The following is a 17,540-nucleotide window of genomic DNA, read 5'->3' as shown; positions in this document are numbered from 1 at the left end:
GCTGATGTGAGAATCCTTTAAAAATTTATGACAGAGCTGTTAAATCGTATAAGCAGTTCTAGTGAGAAGTCTGTCTATATTTTATTGGAAGAAATCCCCATGTAGCAACACTCGAAGGTGTCCGCTCCAAAAAAATTTCACTGTACACGTTATACAAATGCATATTATCCGTGGAGTTTTGCGTTTGTATATTACTGAATGATCATAAATATAATAAATCATGGATGAATAAATTACGCAGAGATAAAAATGTCGAAATAATGTTAATTATGACGAATGCAAATATTAAGAATTACAGGGATGAAAAAGACAATCCAAATGAGAGATAAATGTGAAGTGAAAATAACCCAAAATTCATAGAAAGAGTATAAACCATGCAGACAAAAAATACTTCTTTGCGCTTTTATAATTTTTACGTATAGTTAACAAGGAGTTAGGTTTGCCGGTTTAGCAATAATAAAATACACTTTAAAAATCCAGAGATTGTAAAACTTTTAACAAATTTTACTGTCGGGATTTTCAATCCAGCAACTAAAATAAGAGTAAAAATTATAAGCAACTGTGAATTACTGGGCTAAATCTTAGTTGTTTTTCTCCCTCTGAACTTCATTTCTTTCGACGTATTGTTTCTGCTTTTTTTAATAAAAAAACTGTGCTCTTAATATCCTTTTGAATTTACATCTGTAATAGTCCAAAAATTTTGTTCTCATTTCAACCACCTATTTTAACCAATCAATATTAAACTATTTTAACTCCCAACTTTGTGTTGCCCCGTAACTTTATAAATTGAAATGTAATGTATGAGATGTAAACGTGCTTATTTCAGCCTAGTGTAATTCAGCTCTCATTTCCTAATTAGTGTTCTTAACAAAGCAATTCTGAACAAAACTCTTGGGAAAAATGGATAAAGAATCTAATTTAAACCTAATTTAAGCATTATCATAAAGAACTTTCAGCTATATCTTTCTGTAACATATCGCTTAATTTCACCGATTTTCACGCAAAAGTCTGAAGTAGTTCAGTTCATGCGAAAGGTAGGTCATTAAACACACACTATTTTATCATAAGAAGTCGTAATTTGTGACAAAAAAAAGAAAAATATATATTTGTAGTTGCGAATAAATTTAGTTTACTTAAATATTTTTCTGCTTTTGAACTTTTGTGTGAATTTTTTGTTTTAATCTTGTTTACATTTCGTCACACTATTTATTTCTCACATAGATGAAATAGTGGTAACGTTGTGTTGAGATGTAAGAGAATATTAAAAAGAATTTAATCAGAAAAAAGATATATACTAACAGAGATTGTCATGATTTTGAATGACTTATAAAAATAAATAAATTTTTAAAGTAATAAATGTTTAAAGACGGCTTTTAAAACAACTGTACTAAAACTTCATTTATTTAAGGAGTTTTCCATGCCTTTTAAAAATTTTGTTAAAAAATGGATATATTGCCAAAATCAAACTCTTCTACTTGTAATCCTGTGCATTATCTTTTGAAGTATTGCAATGATGATGGATAGAGTGGGACTTGAACCCACGAACTCTTTTTTGCCGGGCGATTGCTCTACCGACTGTGCTATCGATCCGATGCTATCTCTCTAGCACATGTAGTAGACGAGGCGAGGATACTACCTCCTTAAGACATACCACGACGGCGAGGCGTATGTCCTCCTTGCGACCTTTCTACTAACAAATGCCAACGAGATATCCCCGAATGATGCACAATCGGAGCACCCAACCAATCAAATTTGCCGCACTTGTTAAGCTCTTCAGCACCCAGGAGCAATCACCCGGCAAGCGAGAGGTCGGGGGTTTAAGTCCTACACGATCCATCATCATGTAGCACTTTTGAAGATAATGTGCAGGATTACATATACAAATATACCTCACATATGCACCGTTGTTCCTATAAAACTGTATTATGTTTACAGTAGAAAAGCAGTTTTATAGAACTCGCATGATATAATTCTAATTTTATTTGGCTGATTAATTTTAATTGCGCTTTAAATACTTCGTAATGTTTGTTATAGTGAAATGAATCAATTAGGACCATTTCTTTTACTAAAACACATTCAATATTTCTTTACATTCTAATATTTTTTTCATTCTCCTAACTTAATTTAGACATTAGCCAAACTACATGGTGTTTCGCTCCAGTCGGTTTCCTCTGGTAGTAGAATGTCACCAAGAACCGGACTTCCTGAATTTAGTCAATTGGCTCCTACTACTGGTCATTTAATGCATCCACCTCCTAATGATAAAGAAGTAATGAATAGATCGATTGATTTAACGTTTGGTTTAATCGTTGTGATACTAAATATCGCTGAAATTATTCTAATCAGCAGAATTAAACGAAAAAAGAAAATATACGAAATATGTATTCTGAGTCTCTCCGTTACAGATTTGCTTTTCGGAATTTCAAACAGCGTTGTCAGTGCAATATATCTTTCAAAAAATGCTCAAAATGAAAGCATATTAGAGATAACATACACAACATATTTTTATTTCGTCTTAAACTCAATACTCCACTTGATTTGGATAACTTTTGATCGCTTGTGGTTGGTTCTAAAACCCTTGCAGCATAGAGCCTACGTTTCAAGAAAAAGAATTTGTATCGTGTTAGCTGCTACATGGATCACTTCAACTGTTATAGCTGCTTCTCTTTATGCATCAGATAAGGTATCAGACGCGTTCATCAAGTCCTATGTCACAACATCTTATGTTAACACAGCAGTTACCAACATAACAAATGATTTCAAAACATCTTCAACAGTAGCCCCAACAATGTTCACCTTACCGGAAATGAGTACAAAACTTTGGCGCACAAAACCTAAGTTAGAAGCAATCAGGAATGTTCGTAGAGAAAAGACATATCAGGATACAATGCAGCTTGTGTTGTCTGTATTTATTATTATAGCCGATGTAGTATTAATTTCCACTTATGGGATGATCATATATCTACTTAACAACTCACTACGAACAGAGAGTATCAATCATATGTGTATCCATTGTAGCTATATTCGTCATCTTCACTTTACCATACGCGCTAGTCCGGCTTATTACAAAACACGTACCATTATGGGGAAATTTAATGTTGATTTCAAACAGTGGTTTAAATAGTATTATATACTTCTTTCGTGGAAAATGTGAGAAATATCAAGAAAAACGAGCCCTAAAAAACGCACAGATAATTTTTACAGTGTCAACTACAACTTTTTCAACTCATTGTTGATAAAAATTACAAACTGGAAAGAACCAAAAAAAGCATTCTTCGTCCTTTTAATATAGTATTTTTAGAAACTAGACTGTTTATTAACTCAAAAAATTTATAATGTATTAAAAAAAATATACGTCTGATCTATTACAATAAATAATTGCATGTAATATAGGCTTTAGAATAACACACTTTAGAATAAAACGATATATTTCTGGTCAAGTAATATGAATATAAATGTGTGTAAATTTTTTAACTCGTTTGGATTATTTTATAGAGTGCAAATTTTTCCTTAACATGCGCTTACAAGGATTGTATTTTCAAATTATATAGCGTTAGAGGAGATCTTTTTTCATAACAAGAAACTTTTTTGCATCTATGTACATTTATAGTTGTTTTATTTTACTTAAAGGATGCACGTAATGACTGCTAGTCTTCGCTTTAATGGATTGGTTAGAAATCAGGCCTGTGGAGTGAAAAGTTTATCAGTACTGAGGGAAAAAACAATTTCACATTTAAACATCATACTTAACATTTAAAGTGAATAAAAATATCAAAATAGTCTTTGGTATCCATAATTTAATCTATGTAGGCTAATCTATGCTTTCAAACCAATGCAATGAATTTTCTTTCCTTTTTAACAGAACTTAAAATAGAGAAGATAAAAAGCTTTTTTATTAAGAAGTAATTTGTTTGGTATTTGTTTTATAGCTTTGTTATCGTATTGAAAATAGCTTGAAATTCTCAATATTAATACATATTTTTCTTTTAACTCATATTTACATGACTTAGAGAATAATTTTTATCTCCTAATTTTCCATCCGTAGTTTATAGAAGCCACGATTTTTGCTTAGACAAACTACAGGTGCCGCTGGATAAGTGAAACTTTCCTTGGACCGAAGAAAATGGTTTCACTAGCTTCGAAGTTTCCTTTAAACAAACATTAATTTTGTCAAAAACGTCGTTCTGTGAAAAAAATATAGAATTCATAAAAATACGGTTGTCTAAGCTTCGAGAAAGGGTAATTTAAGACATAAGTTCAATTTACGAGAATTACTTTTATGTAGCCACTGAGTTGTAATGTATCACCACGCTCATGATTCGAATGTAAAAAAGCACAATCAAGCGCTGGAAGTCCGGAATTTGTTTTGAGAATGGAGGAAAATTTCCTGTTATTTTTAATTTAAATTTATTCTACTGTTGTTTATCTAAAAACAATAATAACATAAACAACTCAGGAGCATTTGAATTCAAAAAAAATGAGCAACGTCGTGTACTGGGTTAAATCGACCTAATGTTCTTTTTCATTTCAAACGAAAATTATTTTGTTTATTTAATCTCTTCGCCATTTAGTATTTAAAATTTAATTATAGACAGAAAAAAAACCTTGAAGATTCCTATATTACATCACGGAGCCGACTTTAAACAATTAAAAAAGAAACTAAAAAAAACTTCTATTTCACAAGGGCATCACGTAAATTATCCTTTAATAATTATTACACTTGTTACTTTTATTTCATGTATTATGCGGTTTCTAATGCATCAACTTTGTATATAAAATAGAGTAAACTTTTAATTTTTAACTTTGTATAGTACTGATGATGACGTAAGCCGAAAAACATTTACTTTTGAAAATACATATTGATTTTTTTGTTTTGTTTTTATCTTTTAGGATTTATATCTGCAATAATCTAACATTTTTATCCTTTTTCTCAGGTAGCCATTTTAACCAACCAAAGTTAAAATATTTTACTCCCAACTTTGCGTTTCCCCCTTAACTGTATAAATTCATGCAAACGTGCCCTTTTATTACTTTTTTCAGGCTAGTGTGATCCAGCTTTAATTTCCTAATTAGTGTTTTTAACAAAACAATGTTAAAAATACCTATTGTGAAAAATGGATAAGGAGTTTAATTAAAACTTAATTACAACATTATAGGAAAGAACTTTGAGCTTGATCTTCCTTTAACACACCGTTTTATTTCTTGCAACATTTCTCACAAAAGTCTGAACAAGTTCAGTTTTAGTTTATGCAAACGGTAGGTAATTTAGCGCAAATTATATTGTCATAAAAAGTCATAATTTGAAGACAGATATAGATTTTGTAGTTGCAAATAAAGTTTGTTTACTTAAATATTCTTCCGCTTTTAAACTTGTGTTGTAATTTTTGTTTTAATCTTGTTTACATTTCGTCACACTATTTATTTCTCACATAGATAAAATAGTGGTAACGTTGTGTTAAGATGTAAGAGAATATTAAAAGATGACATAAGAATATTAAAAAGAGTTTAGAAAGAAAATATATATACAAAGGAAAATGAATGAATACCATGATCTACTTTGAATAACGTTTGCAGACGACGTTGAGGACGACTGTACTAAAAAAATTTTTTTATTCATACATTTTTTTACAGCTAAAAGCAGTTGAATTTTAAAAAACAAAAATTTTGTTAAAAAACAGATAAAACGTCGAAATCAAACTTTATTATGTTTTTAGTAGAAAAGCAGTTTTATAGAATTTGCATGATATAGTTAGTGTGTTTTTAGTTCATTAAGTTTAAATGGGCGATGAAGACTTTGTAATGTATGCTACGCGAATCGCTAAATGTTCGTTGTGGTGAGATAAATACGAACCATAATTATTTTTTAGTAAAACAGATTAAATGTTTTTTTAAGCTTTTTTATTTTTCTTGACTCGCCTATTTTAATTTAGACATTAAACAAAGTACATAATGTTTCGTCCTAGTCTCTTTCCACCTGGTAGCATGCAACCAAGAACTGGACTTCCTGGATTTAGTCGATTGCCTCCTACTGGTCATATAAGGCCTCCACCTCCATCCCAGGGCCCTAACGATGAACAAATGATGAAAAGATCGATTGATCTAACGTTTGGTTTAATCGTTGTGATACTAAACATCGCTGAAATTATTCTAATCAGCAGAATTAAACGAAAAAAGAAAATATACGAAATATGTATTCTGAGTCTCTCCGTTACAGATTTGCTTTTCGGAATTTCAAACAGCGTTGTCAGTGCGATATATCTTTCGAAAAATGGTCAAAATGAAAGCATATTAGAAATAACATACACAACATATTTTTATTTCGTTTTAAACTCAATACTACATTTGATTTGGATAACTTTTGATCGCTTGTGGTTGGTTCTAAAACCCCTGCAGCATAGAGCCTACGTTTCAAGAAAAAGAATTTGTATCGTGTTAGCTGCTACATGGATCACTTCAACTGTTATAGCTGCTTCTCTTTATGCATCGGATAAAGTATCAGACGCGTTCATCAAGTCCCATGTCACAACATCTTATGTTAACGCAACAGTTACTAACATAACAAATGATTTCAAAGTACAACAGCATCACCAACTCACTACGAAAACAGAGTATCAATCATATGTGTATTCATTGTGGCTACGTTCGTTATCTTCACTTTACCATACGCACTGGTCCGACTTATTACAGGAAACGTTCCATTATGGGGGAATTTAATATTGGTTTCAAACAGTGGTTTAAATAGTATTATATACTTCTTTCGTGGAAAATGTGAGAGATATCAAGAAAAACAAGCCCTAAAAAACGCACAGGTAAATTCTACAGCTTCAACAACACCCCTTTCAACGCCAGGGCTGTTGATAAAAAATACAGACGGGAAAGAAACAAGAAAACTTTCTTCCTCCTTTTAATAGATTATTTTTAGGAACTGGACTACGAACTCTGACTACGAAAAATAGGAAATGTATTTTTATATATATATATAAATTATATACCTGTGAACCATGGCAAATGTGTGCATGTAATATAGCTTTTAAAGATAACACACTTTCCAATAAAACGATATACTTTGACTCCAGCCATAAAAATATATATGTGTGTAAATGTTTTAACTTTTTGGGCAACTTGTTTTTAAACCAATAGTACAGTTACAAGTATTATTTTAGAGAGTGCAAATTATTCCTTATTCCGCATTTCCAAGGAGTGTATTTTCACATTATATGGCGCTAAAACAGATCTTTTTGGTAACAAAGAAAAACAATTTGCACGTGTTTACATGCAAATTCTGAACTTAAAAGGGGTCACATAATGACGACTAGTTTTTCCATTTAACGGCTCGCATAAAAGTCAGTGGTTTCACTAGTTACGAAGTTTCTTTCAAACAAACATCAAATTCGTCAAAAACGCCGTTCTGTGAAAAAAATATAGAAGTCAGGAAAATACAAGTGCCTAAGCTTACAGAAAGGTAATTTAAGACATCGCAAGTCCAATTTTATGAGTTACTTTAACTTCAAGGGGTCCCCACTTAGCTGTAATGTGTCCTCGCCCACGTGATTCGAATGTAAAAAATAACACATTCGAGCATTGGAATTCCGAAATTTGTTTCGAAAATTGAACAAAAGTTCCAGTTACAAGTGTGTAATTTGGCTCATCAGAAAATTGGTTCCAATTATCAAATGTTCCACTTATCCGATGAAATTGAGAGAGTTTTCTAAGGCTAATCTAAGGGACCTGGGAAAGATCCACTTATCCGAGGTTCCGCTCGATATGCGGAACCCCGGGATGTGCATATCGATCGGCAACTGTACTTATAAAAAACTTTCGCAATAATTGTTAAATTGTTACTACTATTATTTTTCATTTATACAAAGTTAACATATTAAAATGTGTTGGTTATTATTATAATATAGTTATTTTTTATTTTTTATTTTTTTATTTTATTTTATGGTAATTGAGGAAAGCATAATAAACATCAGCAAGATATATTGACAATAAATATTGTTACGTGCTTTCTCAATATTGACACATATCTTTTCGGGATCTTGTTTTACTAATGGTTAGTAACCTTAAAGCAACAACGCAAAAATGCTTTGTATGTTTTTATAACATAAAAATAGTAAATTATTTTAAACAAAACAAAAGAAGATATGTTGGCAAATAACATCATAAAAACACGTGTTATGTCAACGTCATAAAACAAAACATGTCAGCATGACATGTAAACAAATTCTATCGAAAAAGACGTCAACAAATTTGTCTATAATCCGTCAATAAAAAACTTCAATATAGTATGTCGAGGAGATCTAATTTGTCAACTGCGCATTTCATTTCGTCAGAGTTTTCCCATGGAAATGAGGGTTATTAAGATACTAGTCGGTGGCCCGTCAAAAAATACACAGGTTCGCCCGTCCTTTTTATACCGCATTGCGTGCGTCTCGCTACTTGAGATACCATTTTGCATGACAGACAGAGAACACGGCTATTTGCATGACAGACAGAGACAATTATTATTTTTATGTTTGTATGTTTCATAAAAAACGAGGAAAGAGTGCATATTGCAAATCCCAATAAACGTCTATGATAGTGCGAACACATAGACAAAAACTTAAGAAATTTAATGAGAAGCTTTCACTTGATTCTTGTATAGGCGTAAAATCCTTTAAAAAAAAGCTTTCTCGCAACTTCGGTTTAAGTAAAAACATAGAAAACAGCCCATTTTTACCAAGTCCAGCTAAAATAATTACTCAGTCTTTTATATTGTGGAATAAGTTTTCCAAAAATTTCTCAAAATGTCAGCGTAAATAAAAAAACCTCCTGCAGGCTGTGGTTTTAAAATTAACTGCAGTTACAAAATAAACACAAGTATCACCAGGTTAATGGAGACTGTTCTCTTACTGAATTAATAAATTTTAGACTTTCTAAAGCTTATATAACAGTAAAAGGTGCAGCTACCAACCTACATTTAGCATAAGGTGGATTTGAAAATTTTGATTCAGCATTTGTGTAAATACTTTGTTAGAATTCTAAAATAATTGTGCTGTGTTCAATCCTTCGTGAAAACATGACTTTCTTGCTTGTTTACATTATAAGCTGCCATTTTCCTTAACGACGGGCTATACAGGCACATATCGGCCCATAATCGAGAACGCTGAGCCAATTAAAATGCCCGAAAATTGTATTTCCCGCTTGCGGTGAATGATGTCTGCAGGATTCACATTTCTCTATTTAATTATGATGGGGAGTAGATATACATCGCGCTATAGACGTCTATGAATATAGTTATTTGGTTTGAAAACAGACCTGTGTTAAGAATAAAACCAACGATATGTTCTTTACAACAAAGTACATATTGGAGCTAAGAACCATGAGATAAATATAATACACTTTAATGGGATACAATTTAAAGGGATAATTATCTTAAAATATTAGAAAAAAGAATGAGGGTTAAAAAGAAAAAAGTTGTGTTATCTTAGGTGGATGGCCTTAATACGTACACGCAAATTTCTTCCACATTAAATTGATAACAAAATAAGGCATATGATGCGATTTAGTGGTTTATTGAATTAGCGAGACGAAATATTATTTGAGAAATCGGTAAAGAAATTTTAGTAAGCGTTTTTTAAGGACATACGATACAATGTTTGTTATATTGTAAACATAAACTTGCTGTACTTGTAATACTCTGATCTAATCACATCAACATTGTCTCAACAAACTTTGCGTAAGAAAGTATCTAAGCTGTTGCAAAATACGTGAACTTCTCGTGAAGTATAGTCCTAAGCAATTTTATGTTCCACTTCTACCTGATGCTAATTACCTTTCGGATTTTTCGCGTGTGTCATAGGTGTTCCTAAGGGTGTTGTCGATCCGGTGCCGTTCATTTGTACTTGCGTTCTGTCTCGCTTTTCCAAATAGTTTTCGCATTTTCCACGAAAAAAATATATGATACTGTTCAATCCACTATTTGAAACCAAGATTAGATTTGCCCATAATGGAGTGTGACCTACTGTGAGTCTTGCCACTGCGTATGGCAAGGTAAAGATCACAAATGTTGCTGCAATTAACGCACAGATTAAAGAAACTTTGTTTTCTATATTCCCTTCTTGATTTGTAGCAATTTTCTTCTTTCGTTTAAGTACAAATATAATGAAAGAATACGCTGAAATTAAGAATACATCAGCGATAATTATAAAAACTGACAATACCAATTGCATTATTGAAGAATATTGTTGTTCAATCTGTATTCTTTTGATTGCTTGAACTGAGTAAGATGATTTGGTTCCTGCTACACCAGAAACAGTCGTATTTACATACGATGTCATCTCAACTGACTTCGTGAATGTTTCGGTGAGTTCGTCTGACACAAACAAGGCAATAGCGATTACTGTTGAAGTTATCCACGTGATAGCGAGCAGTTTACACATCCTTCTTCTGGTCACGTGAATGCGATGTTTTAATGGTTTATAAACTAACCAAACTCGATCTAATGTAATCAAGGATAGGTGTAAGATTGAATTTAAAACGAAATAAAAATATGTTGTGTAGGTAATCTCCAGTACTTCATCATTTTGAGCATTTTGTGACAAGTAAACAGCACTAACCACACTGTTTGAAAGTCCAAATAAAAAATCAGTGATGGATAAACTTAAAATGCATATCTCGTAAATTTTCTTTTGCCGCTTGAGTTTACTAATTAGAATGATTTCAATCAGGTTTAGTATAACAACAATTAATCCAAAACTCAAATCAATTGACTTCTTCAGTATTTGCTCATCTGTTTGACCAGTTGGTAAGGTGTTCTGACGTGCAGTTGGTGACGGCGAACTTGGGGATATGGGCAGTCTTGTAAATGTTAACATGGCGACCTAACGTTTTCTGTTCAACCTAAAGATATACATGGAAAAGGACTTTTTTGTGTTGGATTTTTTATGTGCGGCATTGATTCACGTTAATAAGGTAGCTAGAAAAAATCTCCCTTAGAAGTCAATTTTCTAAGCAATTTAATATGACACGTCCAATTTTAACAGCTATTTGCGCAAACCATTTCAACACTTATTAAAAAACCAGAAAAGAAGGCTTTGACTATTATTCTCCTGTTCTCTGCCTTCCTGTCGTCGTATGAAGTTAAAAATTCGTGAACGTAGCATATAAATACGACTACGACAATACTTTTATGTACCTCTAAATTTTCAACTAAATTTAAAAACATGAATTTTTAATGCAAGGTAATAAAAGATTGACTTTTATACACACGCGATGGAAATTGCAAAAAGAAAGGCTTTTTGAAGTATAGCTAGTAATTAAATTAGACAATACATAAACCCACGCGCAATATGACTCATACACTTTCATATTCTTCCGCTTTTCTAACAATATGCGATTAGTCATAACCTAACATTCTTATCCTTTCCACTAGCTTGCAAAACAAGACACATTAGCACTGTTCCTTTCTATCTTTTCTTTGCATCTTAGATAATAATGCTGCAAATTCATTAGAAATATTTCACAGCTTTTAATACTGGTTATTAGCTAATATTATGTTTCCAAATATAATGTATGTATAGACAGTTAAAAGTGGATAAATACAACAACCCTTTTTGTTGTTTATTAAACTAAATAACGTGTCTTATATGCACGATATCAGACGCCATAATTTGTGTGTTGTTTTAAGTAATATAGCAATGCCAATATAACATTCTTTAAAAATAGAGCAAAATTGAATGTGGGTGTAAACTTTAGAGAAAACTTCTTATGCTATTCTGACCACAGTTTCTTATAAGCACGTAAAGATATACTTACTGTATCCTTATTTTGAAAACTTGTTTTTGAATTTCCGCGCCTGAAAAGGCGTAGGAAATTCTTTAAAACCGTCGTTTTTTTCTTTCGGAGCATTTTTGAGAAAAAATCGACCCTGGGATTTCACGTTCTTCTGAGAGGAGGATAGTATTGGTACCGACTAACTAACTAACCCTGTCCTAAATGGTCAAATGCAACGTCACAGATTTAAACTTCGTACCCAAGCTCCCAAGTACTGGGAAGTCATCCAAATGACGTTTCAGGCCGAAATTGGTATTTGTTTTCGACAAAATTTGGCACAGTTAACAAAAAAAGTATGCTGAACATAATGGTGACATTATAATTTTGATTTTTGTCACCTAAATGTCATTTTAGGCCAAAATTGGTCCAAAAATTAAAACTACTTTATTTTCAACAAAATTTGGCACAGTTAACAAATGAAGTATGCTGAACATAATGGTGACATCAAAATTTTGATTTTTGTCACCTAAATGCCATGTTAGGTCAAAATTGGTCCAAAAATTAAAACCACTTCAATTTCGGCCAAATTTGGCACAGTTAACAAATAAAGTATGCTGAAAATGATGATGATACAAAAATTTGATTTTTTTGTCAACTAAATGCCGTTTATGACCATAAACGTTTCAATCACAAGACTTTCAACCATTAGGCTGTATTTTTTGTTAGCAATTTCTTAGCAATTTCTTTTAAAATGTGAGTTTATTATGACACGTTTCGTTTTGTTTGCGTTTGTTGTATGATATGTCCCTTGTGTGTTTTATCTTCAGAGCTTCATGCACCAAACCTCTCCGAATGTTTGGCACGTAGCAGGTTGTCATTAAATATTTTGGTAGCGAGCGGAAATTCTTAGAGCCCCCAGGGCTTCTTGTTTAATTCTCAAAGAGAACTATTTTAAAAATGTTAATAAATTCACTCATGTCTTTTATTTTAAGAATACCCTTCTATGAACTGAAAAAAATGTTTCCTGTTTTTGTAAAACAAAGTTTCTCGCGTATGACCTTCAAATATTGCAGAACTTGAACCTCACCATTATGCTTAGAACTTTTTTAGTAAATCTAAGCCTGAATATGCTTATAAATTTTATGTTTACAAAGAAAACCTGTAGATAGTCTCTATAATAATATCCGTATTTTGTCTGTTCAAAAGGGTTACCGATATTCCTTTGATTTTTTGTAATTCAAGGGGTTGTTTAATTGTAAATTTTATTAATTAATTTATTTCCTTACATAATTTAATTAATTTAATTGATAACCTCTAATTCAAATAATAAATTAAGTGATTAAAATGAATTTATTTTTTTAATGCGCCATTTTTAATAATAATTTACCCCCGTGACCTTAATCGCCATTCCGCTCGGAAGCCACAGAAAACAAACAGGATGGTTTTACTGACAGTTTAACTGACTTTGTCTTAACCGCTCGCACGTTCATACCAATCAAAACGCTTGATTCTTTGAAAAACCAATCCAAGACTTTCGAGGCCTAGACATGCCAACAAAGAAACATGATCGCCATTTTAGTATTTAAAAAGTAATGGTGGCCAGTGTTGTTTCTAAGTCTGTTTCACCTTTTTGTCTTCTATAAGCTTTTTATATTTGTAATATTTGTTCTTTTTATGTTCTAAAATGTGAAGATAAATATATTGTCACGTTTTTAGCTACGCACCAGTTTTAGGATTTTTGGCTAGGAACGAATATTTTGAAGGCTAGCTAGCTAATATCCTTACTTTTTACTAATTTTGTTGGGTATAAGAGGTTTTTCTCCTACCCAACATTTATTTTTATGTCAAGGATGTAGCCATTTAGCTAGCTCATTTATTTACATCAAAAGTGAGAGTATAAAAATCCAGTTTGGCTATCAATATGGCAATATTCTCAGCAATAAATCTTATGCTAAATGCATTTTTGCCAGGTAGCTACATCTTCAATTAATTTCCTTAAAACTTTTTTTGCAAAAAAATGGCTGAGAAATTGGACAGGCTGTTTACGTTGTTGTCATTTAAAATAATAAATAAAGTTTTTTTGGAGAAGGGTACTGTTTAAATCTGTTTAACTGTACTAAGCGGTTAGCTCAGTGTTAACAATAGACTGTTTTTTGGAAAAGGCTGTTACGCCTATGCGGGTCAGTTCACTGTAACAATTAATTTTTTAACTTTTTTCAGGAATCACGCCTGTATGAATTTTCAACAATGTTTACCTGGGCTAACGCTTAGCCCTGTGCTAGGGTGGAATGGATGGGTTGATGACGTCTTTGAAATCCTTTTAACCTCAATATCTCTTTATCCATTCTTCAACAACATATGGTGTTTGTTTCTGTTTGAGAGACAACAAGTATACAAATTTCTAAAATCACATTTTTGTACTTAGCTCTGCGGGGGATATAAAAATTTGTCCCTCCAAAGCGCTTCGCTAGCGCCCAGTCCCGCGCGGTATGAAACTCCTTAATTAAAATTCATATAACGGACCTCTTCCATTTTTTTTCTGTATAAGAGGATTTTTCCACGGGATTATCGACTAGTTCTTATTATTACAACTATGTTCTAGCAAAAAAATTTTGAGTTCAAGTTCTGCTTATATTATTCGGTATTATACTCTCCATTTATTTTCATTTAGACATCAGAACTGAAGCACTCCAAACAAGATAAAATGCAAAGTGTTCTATAATATTCACCATTTCTTTAAATGATAATAATTTATGTTAAGTGTTATATAATATCCATTTTAAATAGATGTTTTAATGAGAACAATTTTTTACCTTGAAAGATAAAAATACAGATAATAACTAAAAATATTTAATGGACGCTAAACTTAAAGTGACGCTTAGATTTTTACTCATTGCTTCCCTCACCCCTCCCAACATTTCAAAATCTTGATCGTGGAATTTAACTTGTCGTGCAATAAGATGTGTGAATATGAACGTCGTTTAACGACAGTATAAACAACAATAAACTGTCACAAGGCATTGTTTACACTCCTCAAAATATTGTTCAACCTCATGAAACATTAACACAAGTTTTTACTAATGTTACAGCTAAAAACAAAATGGTAGATATAAAAGATAAGTGAACAGTTAAAAACTGAAAAAGAAGTACATGTTCTTACAGATATTAGAATTTCGTCACCATCCATAAGTTTTCAATCTGAAATGTTTTTATTTCTTCTTAAAATAGAAAATACATCGTCTGATTTACAAATTTAGATATAAAGTTTAGGAGTGAGCGACATTAAAGTAATTTTTTACAGCATATAAGTTCTTCATAGAAAATTGAGACTCACATTATTTTGTTTTTGTATTCTCTATGAAGGAATTTATCAACAAATACGTCTCTTTAATGATAGTCGTATTCCGTCTGTGTTTTTGTGCGCGGGAAAAAGTCATGTCATAGAAAGAAGAAATGAGATATATAAAGGACAGGCGAAGCTTTAGAGATATCTAGTCCTTAACATGTTCATAGTCTTAATAAAAATTCCAACCTGAACATTGATGTAAAGAAAACCTTACAACGATGTATTACTTTCCTTGCTAGTTAAGATTTTGATTTTAAATTAACTTTTAATTTATTTTTGTACATTGTTGCTTTTAGTAACAATTCTTACCTTAAATCTTTTACGCGTTGAATCCATTTTTTAAAGAATGTTAATGATGTTTTAAACAGATCAAAACAATTATAGAAAACAACACCACTTCACGCAGAGGTTTAGAAGATTGCCTAACGGATATTTTATAAAAACGTAATTAGCATCGACCATGGAGAGCACTTAAACAAATTTAATCAAGTCACTAACATGCAAGAACATACAAGTTTTAACGCTTGCTTATTGTAAAACTGAGCATCAATAGTTAAATACAAACCAAATGTTTGCTTTCCAAGTATTCTATTCCAAACATCTGCAGAAATGCATCACGGTAGTCCGGATCTACCAATTTTAAACTATTTCTGATGAACGAGATAATCGTATAAGGCATGATGTACGTTGTTTCTAGGGATTTGGAAATAATAAAAATCAAACGAACCATTTAGTATGGAGGCGGGTTCTGGTTTAATTTTTTCCTTGTTATGCTGTATAAACAAATTGGGTTATTTAAAATGTTAATAGTTGATTTCAAACCAGTAATACATGTTTCAAAGTATTTCTTTCTGGCAATCGATACTTCATAATCAGCCTGCGTGATTAAAGCACGCCGCCGTGTCACTGATGTTGTAAATTGTTTTCCTATAATACAATATTAACCGATTACCCCGGCTGTGCCGCAAAATATCGCCCGGGTCTAATTGCCGACCGAGCTTGCAAGGTCGGTGCAATGACTGAGGCCAATATTTTCGGTATAACCCGGCGGGTAATCTGTTATTATTGTACCATTGCAAAAAATTACAATATCAAGAGGGTTGTCAATTAATCCATTCTCAAAACAAACATAATTCCTCATTTGCATTATTTGGATGCTTTTTTTAAGCCAGTTAATCTAAATAAGATTGTTCATAGGTTTTTACAAGCTTTGCGTTAGTTTCCTTCGTGTTAATTTAGTGATCTTTGTTTTTTGTTTCTGGTTGGGTTTTTTTTAGAATAAGGCTTTATTTAAGCAAAAGTCATTTTTTGTCGGTACTTGTCAGTTCTATGTTTAAGTTTTCGCTAAGGTCGCTAAGTTCGCCAAAAACGAAAAATGACTTTTCTTAGAATAAAGATTAATTTTGTGTTTTCGAATTAAAAATTTAAAAGAATCTATTTTTTATGTCTCTGAAAAACCTGAAATAAAAAAATGCTAGGAACCTGAATAAAAGACTTAACATTGCACTGCTTACTGTGCTTCTTTGTCCAACCTTTACTATAACTAATTGTTCGCCCGTGGAAAATCCACGGGTTCGCCCGTCCTTTTTATACCGCATTGCGTGCGTCTCGCTACCTGCGAAGCTAAGCTACCATTTTGCGTGACAGACAGACATTTATTATACAGACAACTTTATTATATAGTTTGTTTTTTGGTGCTTTTTTTGTTTCGTTTTTAATTTTGTTATAAGTTTTTTCGTTCCTGGCATGTAACATGTATGGAGATTTGAACAGAAGTAGTTCTAGGAAGCTTGTGTTTTTGAGACAGGTAGAAAACTAAAAATAATCAAAAACTTCACGTCTTGCCCTGAAGTTCAAAGTAGAAAAAGAAAAAAGAAAATTTCAATTATGAGGCATACGAGTCGAGGCAAGAATCCACATAGTTTTCTTTTCATAGCTTTTAAAGGCTAACTATAAAGTAACTGAGCGTTTATTTATATGGTGTTGGTTAATTAAGAGAATGTAAAAAAATATAATTGCCACCGTACCTTTTCTAACGCAAACGCAACCAACGTAAATTTGTCATTTGCTTGACAATAACATTTTGCTGTTTTTACTTAAGTTATCTTTCTATGTCTGTCTCTTTGATTCGCGACTTTCTGTAAAATTTTACTCAATATTTTTCTGTCAGTAATATTTATATAATAAGTATGTGCATGTTTGTCCAATCGCCTAATTTCATTTTTAATTCTTTTTAATGTAAATTACAAGCCACATCTACAACATAGTAATCCGCTAATGTCTATTTTATTGATGTCAATTTTTAGCTAGAATGTTGACGCAAGAGAAAATAAAGCATCTATTTTATAGAGTGTGTGTTTGTTTGAGATTTCTGCTTTAAACAGGCTACACTGTCAGAATTTTTTTTGAAAAAATTTGTCTGGAAAAAATCAAATTCTCC

At 31.9% G+C, this 17,540-nt stretch overlaps 3 protein-coding genes across 6 annotated transcripts; 2 read left to right on the top strand and 1 right to left on the bottom strand.

The window, feature by feature from the left end:
• The first annotated feature begins 871 nt into the window (after positions 1 to 871).
• On the top strand, positions 872 to 6,070 carry LOC130635521 (5-hydroxytryptamine receptor 1B-like). Its single transcript, XM_057444878.1, has 3 exons — positions 872 to 1,034; positions 2,129 to 5,256; positions 5,931 to 6,070. Exons 1-2 carry the CDS (start codon positions 1,026 to 1,028, stop codon positions 3,122 to 3,124), a joined length of 1,005 nt encoding a protein of 334 aa, XP_057300861.1. The 5' UTR covers positions 872 to 1,025; the 3' UTR covers positions 3,125 to 5,256; positions 5,931 to 6,070.
• Positions 5,930 to 17,207, bottom strand: LOC130635500 (trace amine-associated receptor 8a-like). Of its 4 annotated transcripts, none has more exons than XM_057444840.1 (2): positions 17,128 to 17,207; positions 5,930 to 10,881 (listed from the first exon to the last, which is right to left on the bottom strand). In XM_057444840.1, the coding sequence occupies exon 2, from the start codon at positions 10,854 to 10,856 to the stop codon at positions 9,807 to 9,809; it is 1,050 nt and encodes a 349-aa protein (XP_057300823.1). In that variant the 5' UTR covers positions 10,857 to 10,881; positions 17,128 to 17,207; the 3' UTR covers positions 5,930 to 9,806. The 4 variants fall into 4 exon arrangements, with proteins under 4 accessions (XP_057300823.1, XP_057300832.1, XP_057300849.1 ...); XM_057444849.1 differs by lacking the exon at positions 17,128 to 17,207 and adding an exon at positions 15,410 to 15,547; XM_057444866.1 differs by lacking the exon at positions 17,128 to 17,207 and adding an exon at positions 15,089 to 15,386.
• On the top strand, positions 5,950 to 6,714 carry LOC130645516 (octopamine receptor beta-2R-like). The gene has a single exon (XM_057451565.1). The coding sequence runs from the start codon at positions 5,950 to 5,952 to the stop codon at positions 6,712 to 6,714; it is 765 nt and encodes a 254-aa protein (XP_057307548.1).
• Positions 17,208 to 17,540: the final 333 nt, after the last annotated feature.

The sequence above is a fragment of the Hydractinia symbiolongicarpus genome, chromosome 1 (genome assembly GCF_029227915.1).
Source record: "Hydractinia symbiolongicarpus strain clone_291-10 chromosome 1, HSymV2.1, whole genome shotgun sequence".
Lineage (NCBI taxonomy): Eukaryota > Metazoa > Cnidaria > Hydrozoa > Anthoathecata > Hydractiniidae > Hydractinia > Hydractinia symbiolongicarpus.
This window is presented reverse-complemented; position numbering and strand designations above follow the sequence as displayed.

Bases quoted from the DNA above. Each gene is read 5' to 3' on its own strand.
- LOC130645516 (XM_057451565.1), top strand. From the start codon at position 5,950: ATGTTTCGTCCTAGTCTCTTTCCACCTGGTAGCATGCAACCAAGAACT.
- LOC130635500 (XM_057444840.1), bottom strand. From the start codon at position 10,856: ATGTTAACATTTACAAGACTGCCCATATCCCCAAGTTCGCCGTCACCA.